Here is a 15,851-nt window from a genome sequence, read left to right as displayed (position 1 = left end):
ATGTACCGGTACTGAAAGGGACTTCAAATTCTAGAGTGAGTGAGTTTGGTTTTACGCCGTTTTTAGCAATATTCCAGCAATATCACGTCGGGGGACACCGTAAATGGGCTTCATATACGAACCTGGGTCGTCAGAGTGACAAGCCGATGCTTTAACCATTAGGCTATCCCACTGCCCCACAAATTCTAGATATATATCTGATATTATATCTGTAGTTAGCATTTCGACTAAAACACACTGCAAGTAGCTGGGACCAAAAAACCCTGTTCCTTATATCTGTTAGTAACCTTAGTTCATATATCCATGTTCGTTATATACATAGTTTACTGTATTGAAGTTTCATGTAAAAGAGAAACAACTGAAACCATGGTAACAGATACAGAACTTAAATTTTATAGAAAGCTGTTTCAAGGTTCAAATTTTGTATATCGGCATGGCAACATAGTATATTACTTGTTACAGAAGTAGTATGGACAGGCAAATTCTGTTTTGAGACTACAACTTCAGTTGGTTGTATAAATGCAAACAATCCTTTGTTTTGAATGAATCATCAGCTACTCATACTAATTAAAATAAATACATACAAGATAACAAGATTCAAGAAATACAAGTATGAAGGAGATTGAAGAAAGATTTTTTTCTTATAAAAGAACAAAGTACATGCTTCATACGTGACAATCATGAGTGTCCACAGACAAGACTACATTCACAGAAGTGATGTAAGAATGATAATTGTGAATGATTCGTAAAAGTATTGTAACAGAAAATGGGACACCGAATCACAAATTGTTAACGTCAAGATTTAACATCAATTTCAACAACATTGCAAAAATAACAAAGAAAACGTGAAAATGTGAAGCAGACTGCAGCATAGCTAGTTAATGTTGCTTGGTGTTTAGTGATGAAAGAACAGCTGAACTTGTAAAACCGTAACCAGATCCTGCTTTGGTCATCATACACTGGAAAACCTGAAAGTGGCAATCTCCATGGAAACCATGGTTATCTTAACAACCTCTTGTTGCTAAATGCCACACTCAGCAATTTTCCAGCTATATGATGGTAGCCTGCATAAAAACCAGTCAGACCAGACAATCGAGTGATTGATGTAATAAGTATTAATCAATGGAATTGGGATACAAAGAAAAGCATCAACCATGTCCAACCGAAGCCAACTTCATGGCTAAAATATGGACAATCTGAAATAATGTTTGAAGTTAAATTCAGTCCAATCATGGCTTGATAGGTGATTGTAAACACTTTGGCTCATAATTCCAATAATATTATTCTATATTTTGAAATACAATATTTGATCAAAGAAACTCAACATATTACACGGGATACAACAGAAAATGGAATATTTAAATTGATCTGAACCAAACCAGTTTTCCTCTTCGTGATCTGGCTCCGCCACCATCCACGCAATCCAGAGAAGCGAGGACCACTCAAGTTCCGGGCTACAATTCTACATGTCCTGCTTGTTACAAGGTCACTGCGTTCTCCACCAACCTTGCATTGTCTTTGGCATTCTGTTTTTACATCTAGCCTGCAACTAGAGCTGGATTCCATATTCACTGCCATTTAATGTCAGTTCTTGATCACTCTCTGCATGAAGCCTGGGTCTTAAGCATAACACTTTCTTTCTTTGGAACAGGCTCATCAACCCAGCTACATACTGGTAAACTACAAATCTACTTAAATAGTTCAACATTTAAAAAAATCTAAAACTCCACTAACCTGATTTTTTTATGCACACATATATGATAAAGAATCATATACTGATACCCTGTCAACTAGTCAGAACCAATTTCATCGACAACATGATGCCTCTGACAAATCCATTGATGTCTTTACACTGACATCAATAGATGAGTTTTCTAAATTTAGGAAAGAGAAAAAAATGTTTACTGACATTCCTTATCTTCTTTCTGAATGTTTACACATAGTTTGCTAAGAATTTCCTTTTTTACTGTTAACGCATGCCTTCCTGTTCTCTCTGTCATCAGACCTGCGGCGTCTCACCACAATGTGAGCAAAGTTTCTTGACACTTACAACAGATTCACTGAAATATCCACTTACATTGTATGGAGGCTTGTGGTACCACTCCTTCACTGAGACCACCACTTTCAACATCTACGACTACTTAATCCACGCATTATGCTAATCACAAAAGGTCTTGATAGAAAGATCTTCACTGATTCCCCAATGGCTAGGTTGGAATGTGGAACACCGAATCCAACACTTATCACAGACCGGATCGCCGCATCACGGCTACACTGATAAATCCCCTTCTGTGTCCGAGTCTTTTTGATTGACTACAGTACACGATGGTTCTACACCTGCTGCCCCGATATGATCCATTAACGAATGAAGCTCGGTACATTCAGAGTCACTGGAATGAGCACAGTCTTCACTTGGATCACAGGTGACATGACTGGAATCTATACTAGCCCTGCCAGCACTGGTGCTTGTCTCCCCTCCATGGTGGAGACAAAGGTGCTGGGGAAGAAGGAGAACCTTCACCTCGCCGTCTGCACTCTGCTCATCACCCACAGAAGTCTGCTCGATGTCCTCGACAGGACCCATTGCGTTGCCACTCTCCCCATCAGGGTGAACACTGTCCTCGCTACCGCCGACCTGTAGATATACAACAGAGTGAGTGAGTGAGTGTTTGAGTGAGTGAGTGTGAGTGAGTGAGTGAGTGAGTGAGTGAGTGAGTGAGTGAGTGAGTGAGTGAGTGAGTGAGTGAGTGAGTGAGTGAGTGAGTGAGTGAGTGAGTTGAGTTTTACGCCGCTTTCAGCAATATTCCAGCAACATCACGGCTGGGGAAACCAGAAATGGGCTTCACAAATTGTACCCATGTAGGCAATCAAACCCGTATCTTCGGCATGAGGAGCCAACGTTTTAACCACAAGGCTACCCCCACAGCCCCGAGTGAGTGGGTGAGCGAAAGAGTGAGTGAGTGAGTCTTGTTTAACGGTAAACAGTTTATCCATTCAACAATCATTACTCAATTTTCATGGAGAATACAATCAACATTATCTCCAACAAATGCTGTATTACAACCATTCCGAGTCAGGAAATTGACACAAAGACAAACAAAAGAAAAGTAAGCAATACACTGGAAGTTGTCAAAGGTACTTACATGCATCCCATAAGCTCGGAGTATATCTAATTTACACATTGGGCAACTTCGCTGATCTAGCAACCATGGATCCACACAAGATTTATGAAACACGTGCCTGGGGAGATAAACACAACGTGATGAAACACAGAATCACATCATCAGGAATCAAAACAATAGAATACAATATTCTTAGAAATATTTTGCATTTGTTTAAATTTGTAACCCGTATTGAAACTTAATGTGATCCTTTCAGATTCAATTTTCAAAATATTTACCATGACCTAATAAATAAGATCAAATCACCTTGGCCTGTTCCTATCAAAATGTTTTTCATTTTGTAGTGGTCAGTAATAACACCAAAGCAAGTTGTATGATGTCACATTCAGCAATATCACAGCTTGAGCAGAAGCCTTAACACTAGTGACAGATAGCATGGTCAGAGCTATAGGTCATGACCACACACAATGAGCCAGGCAGATTTAAGAGATGCTATTCTACTTGCACCAGGTGCAACCTGAGATAAATACCTAGTTGCATGAGCCAAGTTCCAGTTGCACTGCTTTTTTTGCAATATGTAAAGAAAGAAATGTGCTATTGAATCAGGGGTGAAAATAACCCATTGCCCGACGTCCGAGTCCAGTGCTTTTTTCTGTCGGGCAAGCAAATTTGTATATCACGCTGTACCGGTGTCCAGTTGACTTTCCAATGTTAATAATGTTGTTTATTTAAAAAATTAACAAGAAAACGGCCGGTATAGTGGAAAAATGATCAGGGCAAGTGATTTTACATGTGCCACTGTACTGGAGTACACTAGCAATTTTAAAGTTATTTCCACCCCTGTGAATTATTCAAAGTTTAGAAGAAATAGCTGACACATTTATATGCTGCTCATACAAAGTTAGACTTATTGGTGATTTCTTTCTCAAAAATTAGCTTGCACCTGGTACAAGTAAGACTAATAGCTAGGCTGCACTTTGTAATATTGGGTTGCACCAGTGCAAGTAACAAAGCACTAAATCGAGCCCTGCCAGGCCATATATCTATTCAATCCTCATTATTGTAACTCAGTCCTTATAGAGTGAGTGAGTTTAGTTTTATGCCACACTCGGCAATATTCCAGCTATATGGCAGCGGTCCTCCTTATGGAGACCTATGCTGTGCCAGAATACCATAGGATCTAGCTCAGACAAACCAGTATTTGACAACCACACATTTGGGTTCCAGTACCCATTCTCAGTTTGGTCTCTGGTGACAAGAAAGTGATAAAATGGACATATTCTGCTCATGAGCTATCATTATCACAGGTGCTGGGGCCTGATCCACAAATCACTCATAGCACTACATCATTTGTAATCCCATGATTAACTGTATAGTTACGTTCACTCATAAAATTACAAAAGCGTTCTGGATCGAAACTCAGGCTAAGATACATCAATATGGTTGACAGCAATACTGAAGAGTTGGAAACAATTTCATACGTCCTAATCCCCTTTTCAGTGGCACCTACTCTGCTCACGCAAACATCTAATGTCTAGTTTACTTACTTGCATGGAAGAGTCCTAATGACATCGTGTGCCTTGTATCCTTCAATGCATACAGCACACTGGTCAAAGTCAGTGCCCATTTCCTGCAGAAGAGAAAAAAAAATATGCACTACATCATCTTGACAAGCAACTTAAAATTATTGACAATTATTGCATCTCCATCATAATCTTCAACTTATTGACAACATTTACGTCTAGTTTTTCCAAAACATTGTCAAGCACCTTTTACTGAATATTTCTTACATAAACATTCAGCTGCACTCTCCTACCCAGAGTTCCATGTGGCAAGCCAGCATAGTACCTCTGCCACAGGCCAGAAAAGTGTGATGATTCGTCACATCTTGCAATGTCCATTCAATATAATGTACAGATTTCTTTTACTCATTTATTTATGATGAGTTTACACATCTAACTAAACATTCTTAATAGAATGGTTTAGTTTCACTGAGAAAATATCCAAAAACATGTAACACTATTTCGATTTGCGTAGAGACTCTTTGTTTACATAGGTTGTACGGCTCCACGTGCTGTCATCGAAGCTGATGGAGAGCAAACCATGCAGCCAGTTTGATATCTAAATATGTACTCTCATAGACCTTACTGTCACAGTTGTGGAAGAATATATATGTAACAATGTAAAACAGTATGAAGAGAGCGCTGAAAAGCTTTCGTGAGTCCAGTCTCTTCTTATTATGAATATGTGCGTTTGTTTACAAACAAGAAAAAAGTCCGATCACGTGATATGCAAATTAGCCTGTGGCAGTGATGTTATGTTAGTCATCGCTGTGCCGGAGTGTGATTCAGCTGTAGGAAAACATTTCTCCTGACCATCCCGATTATGGCGTCTAAACAACATGTTATGCATCTGTTTTTCAAGAAACTGAGAAACTGATTATTGTAAAAAAAGCACAACCTATAAATAAACTTGAAAAATCACTAAATGTAATACTGATCTTCTTTAATCAACGACGCTTGCGACGCGACGCGACGCGACGCGACGCGATTTCTTACGACGCGACACGCGACGCGCACGCGCGCATACATCGCGACGCACGCGCCACGACGCACGCACGCGCGCACGCACGCACGCACGCCGACTTAACAAAGAAAGAAAAGAGAAACAAAACCATGACATGGTTGCTGCCTGAACAGGTTAAGTTGGTTCAGGTAGTTCTGATATTAACCATACGATTCGGAAGATATAAATAAACTAATTGTTTTTCACCCAACTGATACTTCTTGTGCAGTCAAAACTCCATTACATCGACGTGTGTCAGGTAGCGTGATCAGCTACGTCTCAACTCACACTTTCCTTTCTGTTCATACTAACAACAGTATTAACCCATCTCCTGAATACTCCAAGCTATGCAACTAAACACGTATCAAAATTTTGGAAATTCTGTACCTTATCTCCGTTCTTCACAGTTTTCTGTGGAATCTTCGCGATGGCTTTCTTTGCAGCACTTGCAAGTCGCCTCTGAAAAGTATAACAAAACTTGAGGGCACTGCAGTCAAGACATAAGTTCAAGGTCAGTCGATGTCAGGTAAATTGGGGTTTGACATTGCTGCAATATCATTGCACTTCTACACCAATATACATGGACATACGTATGAGACTGGACAAGGTTAGCTTTGTAGTGTTATCCTACTAAGATACCAAGATATGGTGTAGCATCTACCTCACTCCAGGCCAATATTTCCGTGTTTTAGTCCCTACATGAAGAACACAGGGTAACATCAAGTAACATCTGCTAATGTCTTTGCCATCATACAGCTCGAGATCAAAACACTATTGTTGCATAAAAAGAAGGACAGGACGTCAAATATAAAGCGCAGGGCGCCAAATGAAAACGGCATTGCGCTGCTCCCTGCTAAGAATGTCAAGGGGAAAAACTACTACATGTACTTGTAACATTGGAGTGACACTGAGCAAGGCTATTTTTGCAGTGTTATCCCACTGAGATACCAAGCAATGGTGTAGCATCTACCTCTGTGTTTTAATCCCTATATAAAGAGTTTTTGGCAGGGTAACATCAAGTACCATGTGTTAATGTGTTTGGTATCTTGCAGCTGGAGATAGAAACACCAACCCTACATATGCCAAGCCATATAACACCATGTGACATGTTTGAGGCTTCTAGCGGTCACGTGTCAACTGTGAACATGATGACAGCATACAGTCAAACCCCGTTGTGTTGAACTCGTCGGGACCAAGGAAACAGTTTGACTTATCTGTGTGTTCGACACATCCGTCAGTATAGAAATAATTATAAATATAAGGAAACCGACAGGGATCGAGAAATGAGTTTGACACAACCGAGAATTCGTCTGAACGAGACATTGGGATTCGACTGTCTTTCAAGCATCACCACAAGCACAGCAGTATTTACCAGGCGAAATAGTTTCCAAATTTTACTAGCCAGTGGGGCTAGCTATGTCTGAAAGTTACTAGCCCACAAAATAATTCACTAGCCTGAAATCTAAATGTAGAAATTAAGCAAAATATTACAAAAAGGCAAAATACCATCATTTATTAGCATAATCTAACATGATTTAAAAAATTTCTATAAGTTTACAAGACGGAGTGAGTGGTATATTTAAAAAATTACCCAATGAAAATTTATTAGCCAGTCGGGCAAGTGACTGTGGAGATTTACTGGCCCGACTGGATTTTTACTAGCCATGGGCTAGTGGTCCAGCGGCTATTTCGTACACTGTTCACCAGCATGTATGTGACAGATAAAGACATACAGCAATATTCCACTGATCCATGACTATATTCAATAGAGTGATATGTTCACAATTATTGACTACATGTGGATACATGTGTACAAATTCAGCTTCATCGGTGGATTTGCACACGGATGTTACCAGATGCACCTATTACAATGAATACCAGAACAGTCATCCTTCTTGTCCTGGTCCTGCCCCAGAAATGCTGTACCAGAACAAGAAAATATCGGAAAAGAAAAGGTAGAATAACAGTGATATGGGCCTAGATTTTCGAATCCCTCTTAGCGCTAAGATAGTCGTAAGTTAATGTTAATGTATGGCACTTACGACTCTCTTAGCGCTAAGAGAGCTTTGAAAATCTAGACCCTGTTTGATTGGCATTTTAGAAGTTGATGAGTAATAAGAAGTAAGATACTATATGGATGACAACTTCTTATTATATATGATGCATCACATAAAATATAGAAGTTGTTTTCCGTAAGTATCTTACTTTCTTAGAATAACAGTGTTAAATATGTCTCATAAAGATAGGAAGGAAAAGCAAGGATATCATTCCTTCAGATACATGTTTCCTTGTTCCCTATAAGATGTTGTTGTAAGGATGTAGCTCCATGGATAGATGTCTGTAATAGCTTACCAACATATTCCTGAACTCCCAGTTCTATCATCTCATGTTTGATACAAATATCAAATGTGTCTACATAGTCTACTGAGGACCTTATTTCATTCCTTTGTGTGCAAAAGTAGTTTATCAGTGTGGATACTGGAAGCATTTTCAATCAATACTTTCCCCAGGTAACCTGTTCCAGAGGATGATTTTAATAACAAGAGCCCGACACATTTGAAAGAACAAATCATCTGACAGTTTAACTTGATTTCTTAGACTAAGTGCAAATCGTTTTTGTGGAAATCATGAAAAATATAAATGCCAAAAATCTGTAAATAGCAAAAGGCACCGCCATCAGTTTGATATATCTGCCAAGTCTTGTAGAAACATATTGGAAGGTTTTGAGTTAAGCGCCCGAAACGATTAAAAATGAAAAATTCTGGAAATAGCAAAGGCACCACTTTAGGTTCTGTTTGATATATCTACCATTTTTTTTGAAAATTGGCTCGGAAACAAAGCACACCCCTCCCGACATTCGCGACCAAAATGTCTCCATGGGTACTGATAAAGAAAAAATGACAAAATTCTGTAAATAGCAAAAAGGCACTACTTCAGGATCTGTTTTATATATCTACCAATTGTTGTTGAAAAATATTGAACATTGTTTTTAGTTCAACCAAACCAAACCAAATAATTACATATGGACGGACGAGGCATGGACTATATCCCCACGCATTATAAAAAGTACCAGAATCTATCCTTTACTTGCAAGGTGTAATACGAAATATAACATGTGTAACATCTAACTTCCTTGAGAGCCATACAGAAGCTGGAGTACTAAGATAGGATATATGGATCAACAACTCCTATATAAACAAAGAGGATCAACATTTCAGTGTAGATTGTTACACCATTATCAAGGAAGTAATGTACATTGTAGTGTCGGGAGGCATATGTATAGATATGAAGTAGTGTTTTTACAACTGGTGTGTATTCAGTTATGAGAATAACTTGATTTTAACATGACATCATTTTAACCAGGCTTGAAAAACATGCCAAAAGATAAACAGTGACAGAAAATTTGGCGACAGTATTTATCACAATACACTACTCAATATTTGCTAAAGACAAACTTGGTCATCTTTAATTTATGGTGTGTGGTCCTTAGCAAAAGTTGAATAGTGGAGAATAGAAATACAATATATTGGGACACCAGGTATGATTGAAAATGTTTTCCAAAACACATTCATTCAAAACTTACAGCAAGTCGTTCCTTCGCATGAGCATAGCGAAACCTCTGGATATAGTAGAAGACGAGCCAAGCAAGGGAGATAATCATCAACACAATGAAAGAGACTGATACAAACACAACTGACGTCTTGCTTGGGTTTTTATCGGTGCTTCTGTCCTTGTTTGTCTTCTGACCTACGGTGATGTACATGGTCAAATTGAAACCCCTGTCAAGGAGGTCAGATATTCTTTTACCCTCTTTGTGTGGAATTGAAATGGCGATGGCCCCTTCAACTGAAACATAAGAATGCACAATTAATGGTGTACAAATATGCTACAGTACAGACCTGTCCTTAATGACAGGCAGGGCAACAATTGTCATATTGGATAGGGCTGCGCAATATAACCGGTTTACTGGTATTTAACGGTTCAGACATGAAAACGATACGTATTGCGATACGCTGATCGAAAACCGGTATTTTGACTTGCATTCGGAAAACTTCGTAACACTCAGAAATCCTCGGATATTTCCTTTTTTCATTTGTGCCAAATAATATTCACATATTTATTTTTAATCATGAATAAAAGTTGTTATTAAAACTTAATCAAGCATAGTGATTTTGCTGTGTATTTGCTCCATAAATCAAGCATTACCTCGATTATAAGTAGTTTTTACTTCACGCAATATATTGCAGTACATATCGCAATACATGCTTTTGCATTGCAATATATCGCAATATGAAAATTCTCTGCAATACCCACCCCTAATATTGGAACATATTTTAGTTTGGCATGGCTTGTGATCAAACCACAAACATTCTGCTCTCTGGCCACTCATCAAGTGAGTTGCAGTTTGGGCATAATTAGGTTACTAAGGATACAGTTCTATCCAATCTGAATACTAATTTGTATGATTAATATGGAGTACAGTATTGAATCAATGTAAATGACAGTTATCTACTGAGTCATGCTTCCACTGAATCATGAACTATCAGTGCATTGTACAATTATACATTTATTGGTCTACTGGAATAGCATAATTGACAATATTAATCCTTTCAAAATCATGGACTGACAGTGTAAGTCTTAACATTCTATGGCCACTTTTACCAGTACATTACTGGCAGTTACTGGAAAAAGGAAACGGTGAGTGTACACCAGTGTTCCAGCAATACTCAGGGAATGACAAAAAAGGGGACACCAGAAGGTCATAGCATGAGCAATGACCTCAGGTCATCACGACACACAGTCGGTCAGGTCACCACGACACACTGTCAGCCAGGTCACATGTCAGGCTTATGCACTACCTGTGACAGTAACAACAGTGGGACTTGGTTGGAACACATACAACAGGCAGAATGTGCGGTTATGTTAACTCTTGCCTTACACAACAAATAATCCTCTAGCAAATCCCAGCCACCAAAAAAATGTCAAGTTGTTTATCCTGTCATACAGAAGTGTCTGCAATGCAGTCATTGTAATTTGATCTTAAACATCAAATGCAACACTATATGAGTCACATGAAAAGAGTTGCATTATGCTTATGTTGAACTACATGTGTAGTACTTCCAACTCAATTCCACTTGTGCATGCTGCAAGGTAATGTCATGTCACTATCTTAAGGGAGGCTCTACAGGACAGGGTTCACCTGGATGCAGCAAGCTCAAGTCATGTAACAGTCTGCAGTATGGTCTACAGGGACGGTTCACCTGTATGCAGTAAGGTAATGTCATGACTATCATCAGGAGGGTCTACAGGGAGGATTCACCTGTATGCAGCAAGGTAATGTCATGTCACTATCTTAAGGAGGATCTACAGGGAGGTTCACCTGTATGCAACAAGCTCAAGTCATGTGACAGTCTGCAGTATGGTCTACAGGGACGGTTCACCTGTATGCAGCAAGGTAATGGCATGTCAGTATCTTCAGGGTGGGTTTAAAGGAGGGTTCACCTGTATGCAGCAAGGTAATGTCATGTCACTATCATCAGGAGGGTCTACAGGAGGGTTCACCTGTATGCAGCAAGGTAATGTCATGCGTCAGTATCTTCAGGGTGGAGTTTGAAAGGAGGGTTCACCTGTATGCAGCAAGGTAATGTCATGTCACTTCCTTCAGGGTGGGTCTACAGGGAGGGTTCACCTGTATGCAACAAGCTCAAGTCATGTGACAGTCTGCAGTATGGTCTACAGGGACGGTTCACCTGTATGCAGCAAGGTAATGTCATGTCACTATCATCAGGAGGGTCTACAGGGAGGATTCACCTGCATGCTGCAAGGTAATGTCATGTCACTATCTTAAGGGAGGCTCTACAGGGAGGGTTCACCTGTATGCAGCAAGCTCAAGTTGTGTGACAGTCTGCAGTATGGTCTACAGGGACGGTTCACCTGTATGCAGCAAGGTAATGTCATGTCAGTATCTTAAGGGAGGATCTACAGGGAGGGTTCTCCTGTATGCAGCAAGGTAATGTCATGACTATCATCAGGAGGGTCTACAGGGAGGGTTCTCCTGTATGCAGCAAGCTCAAGTCGTGTGACAGTCTGCAGTATGGTCTACAGGGAGGGTTCACCTGTATGCAGCAAGCTCAAGTTGTGTGACAGTCTGCAGTATGGTCTACAGGGAGGGTTCAGCAAGCCCAAGTTGCAGTCTGCAGTGCATGCAAGGTACCTGTATGTCATGTCACTATCTTAAGGGAGGATCTACTGGGAGGGCTCACCTGTATGCAGCAAGCTAAAGTCATGTGACAGTCTGCAGTATGGTCTACAGGGGAGGGTTCACCTGTATGCAGCAAGGTAATGTCATGTCAGTATCTTCAGGGGTGGGTCTACAGGGAGGGTTCACCTGTATGCAGCAAGGTAATGTCATGTCACTCCTTCAGGGTGGGTCTACAGGAGGGTTCACCTGTATGCTGCAAGGTAATGTCATGTCACTATCTTAAGGGGTAGGATCTACAGGGAGGGTTCTCCTGTATGCAGCAAGCCCAAGTCATGTGACAGTCTGCAGTATAGTCTACAGGGAGAGGGTTCACCTGTATGTAGCAAGGTAATGTCATGACTATCATCAGGAGTGGTCTACAGAGAGGGTCACCTGTATGCAGCAAGCCTAAGTCATGTGACAGTTCAGCAGTGGGTCTACAGGGAGGGTTCACCTGTATGCAGCAAGGTAATGTCATGACTATCATCAGAGGAGGAGTCTACAGGGACGGTTCACCTGTATGCAGCGCAAGCTCAAGTCATGTGGACAGTCTGCAGTATGGGTCTACAGGGAGGGTCCACCTGTATCATGCAGCAAGGCAATGTCATGTCACTATCTTCACCAGGAGGTCTACAGGAGGGTTTACCTGTATGCAGCAAGCTCAAGTCGTGTGACAGTCTGCAGTATGGTCTACAGGGAGGGTTCACCTGTATGTGCGTAAGGTAATGTCATGACTATCATCAGGAGGGTCTACAGGGAGGGTCTCACCTGTATGCAGCAAGGTCAAGTCAAGGTGTGACAGTCTGCAGTATGGTCTACAGGGACTGTTCACCTGTATGCAGCAAAGTAATGTCATGTCACCATCTTAAAAGGGAAGATCTACTATGGGAGGGAATTCACCTCCGTATACCTTAAAGCTCAGTGGAGTGATGACAGTCTACAGAGTATGGTCTACAAGAGTATTCACTGTAATACAGCCATCAAATCGTAGGTGACAGTCTACGTGCAGTATGAATCTACAGGAGGTTTCACCTGTATGCTGCAAAAGGTAATGTCATGTCACTATCTTTAAGGAGGAGGGATCTACTGGGAGGGAGGCAGCCAGCTGTATACATGCGCTCAAGTCATGTGACAGTCTGCAGTATGAGCCTACAGGGACGGTTCACCTGTGCATACAGCAGTGTCATCATGCTCAAAGTATCTAGGGTAGAGTTTAGGAGGGTTCACCTGTATGCAGCAAGGTAATGTATGTGTCAGTATCTTAAGGGAGGAGGATCTACAGGGAGGGTTGCTCCTGGCGTGCAGCAAAATGTCATGTCACTATCATCGGAGGAGGTCTACAGGGAGGTGATTCACCTGCATGCTGCAAGGTAATGTCATGTCACACTATCTTAAGGAGGATCTACAGGGAGGGTCACCTGTATGCAGCAAAGCTCAAGTCATCATGACAGTCTGACAGTATGGTCTACAGGAGAATTCCACCTGGTATGCAGCAAGAGTAATGTCATGTGTCACTACTCCTTCAGGAATTGAATTTCCTGGGGAGGTTCACCCAGGCGCAGTGCTCAGTCATGTGACAGTCTACAGCGCATGGTGGTCTACAGGGACAGTTCACCTGTATGCAGCAGGGCAATGCCGTATCACTTATCATCGCGGAGGAGGTCTACAGTGGAGGGTTCACCTGCATGCTGCAAAGCGCAATGTCAGGCATCTTCTCTTAAGGGAGGCTCTACAGAGGGAGGGTTCACCTGTGTATTTTAGCAAGGTAATGTCATGACTATCATCAGGAGGAGGGTCTACAAGGAGTGGTTCACTGTAGCGCAGCAAGCTCCAAGTCATGTGACAGTCTGCAGTATATGGTAGTCATACAGGGAAGTTTACACCTGGCAATGCAGCAAAGACAATAAATGTCCAGTATTATCTTAAGGAGGATCTACATGGAGGGGTTTGCCTAGCCATGCAGCAAGCTCAAAGTAGCGTGACAGTCTACAGTATGGTCTACAGGGAGGAGTTAGCCTGGCAATGCAGCAAAGCTCAAGTTGTGTGTGACATATCTGCAGTATAATGGTCTACAGTGGAGGTGTTCACCTGTATGCAACAAGGTAATGCTCATGACTATCATCAGGAAGGGTTTACAGGGAGGGGTTCACCTGGTATGCAGCAAGGTAATGTCATGTCACTATCTTAAGGAGTGATCTGGGAGAGGAGGTTCACCTGTATGCAGCAAAATAATATCCTGCAAACTATCATCAGGAAGGGGTCTGCAGGGAGGTTTACCTGTATGCAGCAAGCTAAAGTCATGTGACAGTCAGCAGTATGGTCTACAGGGAGGGTTCAATTCCTGTATGCAGCAAGCCCAGGATTGTGGTGACAGTCTGCAGTATGGTCTACAGGGAGGGTTCTTCACCTGTATGCAGCAAGCCCAAGTTGTGTGACAGTCTGCAGCATGGTCTACAGGGGAGGGTTCACCTGTATGCAGCAAGGTAATGTCATGTCAGAGTATCTTAAGGGAGGATCTACAGGAGGGTTCACCCAATAATGCAGCAAGCTCAAGTCGTGACGATCTCTGCAGTATGGTCTACAGGAGGGTTAACCCGTATGCAGCAAGCTCAAGTTGTGCGTGACAGTCTGCAGTATGGTCTACAGGAGGGTTCACCTGGCCATGCAGCAAGGTAATGTCATGACTATCATCAGGAGGGTTTACAGGAGGGTTCAACCTGCATGCAGCAAAATGTAATGTCACAGTCACCATCTTAAGGAGGATCTACAGGAGGGTCTTCACCTGTATGCATGCAAAGTAATGTCATGACTATCATCAGGAGGGTCTACAGGAAGGTTCACCTGTATGCAGCAAAGCTCAAGTCATGTGACAGTCTGCAGGCTATGGTCCTACAGGCAGGGTTCACCTGCATGCCACAAAGCTCAAGTTGTGACAGTCTGCAGTATGGTCTACAGGAGGGTTCACCTGTATGCAGCAAGCCAAGTTGTGTGACAGTCTGCAGCATGGTCTACAGGAGGGTTCACCTGTATGCAGCAAGCTCCAAGTCATGTGACAGTCTGCAGTATGGTCTACAGGAGGGTTCACCTGTACAGCAAAAGCCCGTTGTGTGACAGTCTGCAGTATGGTCTACAGGACGGTTCACCTGTATGCAGCAAAGTAATGTCAGCGACTATCATCAGGAGGGTCTACAGGAGGGGTTCAATTGTATGCAAAGCAAGCCCGGTTGTGTGACAGTCTGGCAGTATGGTCTACAAGGGAGGGTTCACCTCGTATGCAGCAAGTGTGCAATGGTATGTCAGTACAGAATTGGGTTTAAAGGGAGGGTTCACCTGTATGGCAGCAAGGTAATGTCATGTCCAGTATCTTAAGGAGATCTACAGGAGTGGTTCTCCTGTATGCAGCAAGGTAATGTCATGTCACTCATCATCAGGGTCTACAGGAGGATTCACCTGCATGCTGCAAAGGTAATGTCATGTCACTATCTTAAGGAGGATCTACAGGGAGGGTTCACCTGTATGCAGCAAGCTCAAGTCATGTGACAGTCGACAGTGCATGGTCTACAGGGAGGTCTTCACCTGTATGCAGCAAAGGTAATGTCATAAGTCACTTCCTTCCAGGGTGGGTCTACTGGGAGTGAGGTTCACCTGTATGCAGCAAGCTCAAGTCATGTGACAGTCTGCAGCATAGTCTTGCTAGGACGGTTCAATCTGTATGCAGCAAGGTAATGTCATGTCACTATCATCAGGAGGGTCTACAGGAGGATTCTTACCTGCATGCTGCAAGGTAATGTCATGTCACTATCTTAAGGGAGGCCTCTACAGGAGGGTTCACCTCAATGCAGCAAGGTAATATCACCATGACTATCATCAGGGGTCTGGCCAAGGAGGGTTCACCCGTATGCAGCAAGCTCAAATCATGACAG

The 15,851-nt window shown here is 42.0% G+C and overlaps 1 protein-coding gene across 1 annotated transcript in view; it reads right to left on the bottom strand.

Moving 5' to 3' along the window:
• Positions 1-370: 370 nt before the first annotated feature.
• LOC124269373 (RING finger protein 150-like) overlaps positions 371-15,851 on the bottom strand; it is a gene marked incomplete at its 5' end in the record, with an annotated part of 28,386 nt that continues 12,905 nt past the window's right edge. The window contains 5 exons of the mRNA XM_046704389.1: positions 371-2,635; positions 3,144-3,240; positions 4,670-4,752; positions 6,075-6,146; positions 9,271-9,533. Of these exons, the coding sequence (XP_046560345.1) occupies positions 2,270-2,635; positions 3,144-3,240; positions 4,670-4,752; positions 6,075-6,146; positions 9,271-9,533 (881 nt within the window). The remainder of the gene's footprint in view (positions 2,636-3,143; positions 3,241-4,669; positions 4,753-6,074; positions 6,147-9,270; positions 9,534-15,851) is intronic.

Source organism: Haliotis rubra, unplaced genomic scaffold (assembly GCF_003918875.1).
Source record: "Haliotis rubra isolate DU_JTF1 unplaced genomic scaffold, ASM391887v1 Scf1443, whole genome shotgun sequence".
Classification (NCBI taxonomy): domain Eukaryota; kingdom Metazoa; phylum Mollusca; class Gastropoda; order Lepetellida; family Haliotidae; genus Haliotis; species Haliotis rubra.
This window is presented reverse-complemented; position numbering and strand designations above follow the sequence as displayed.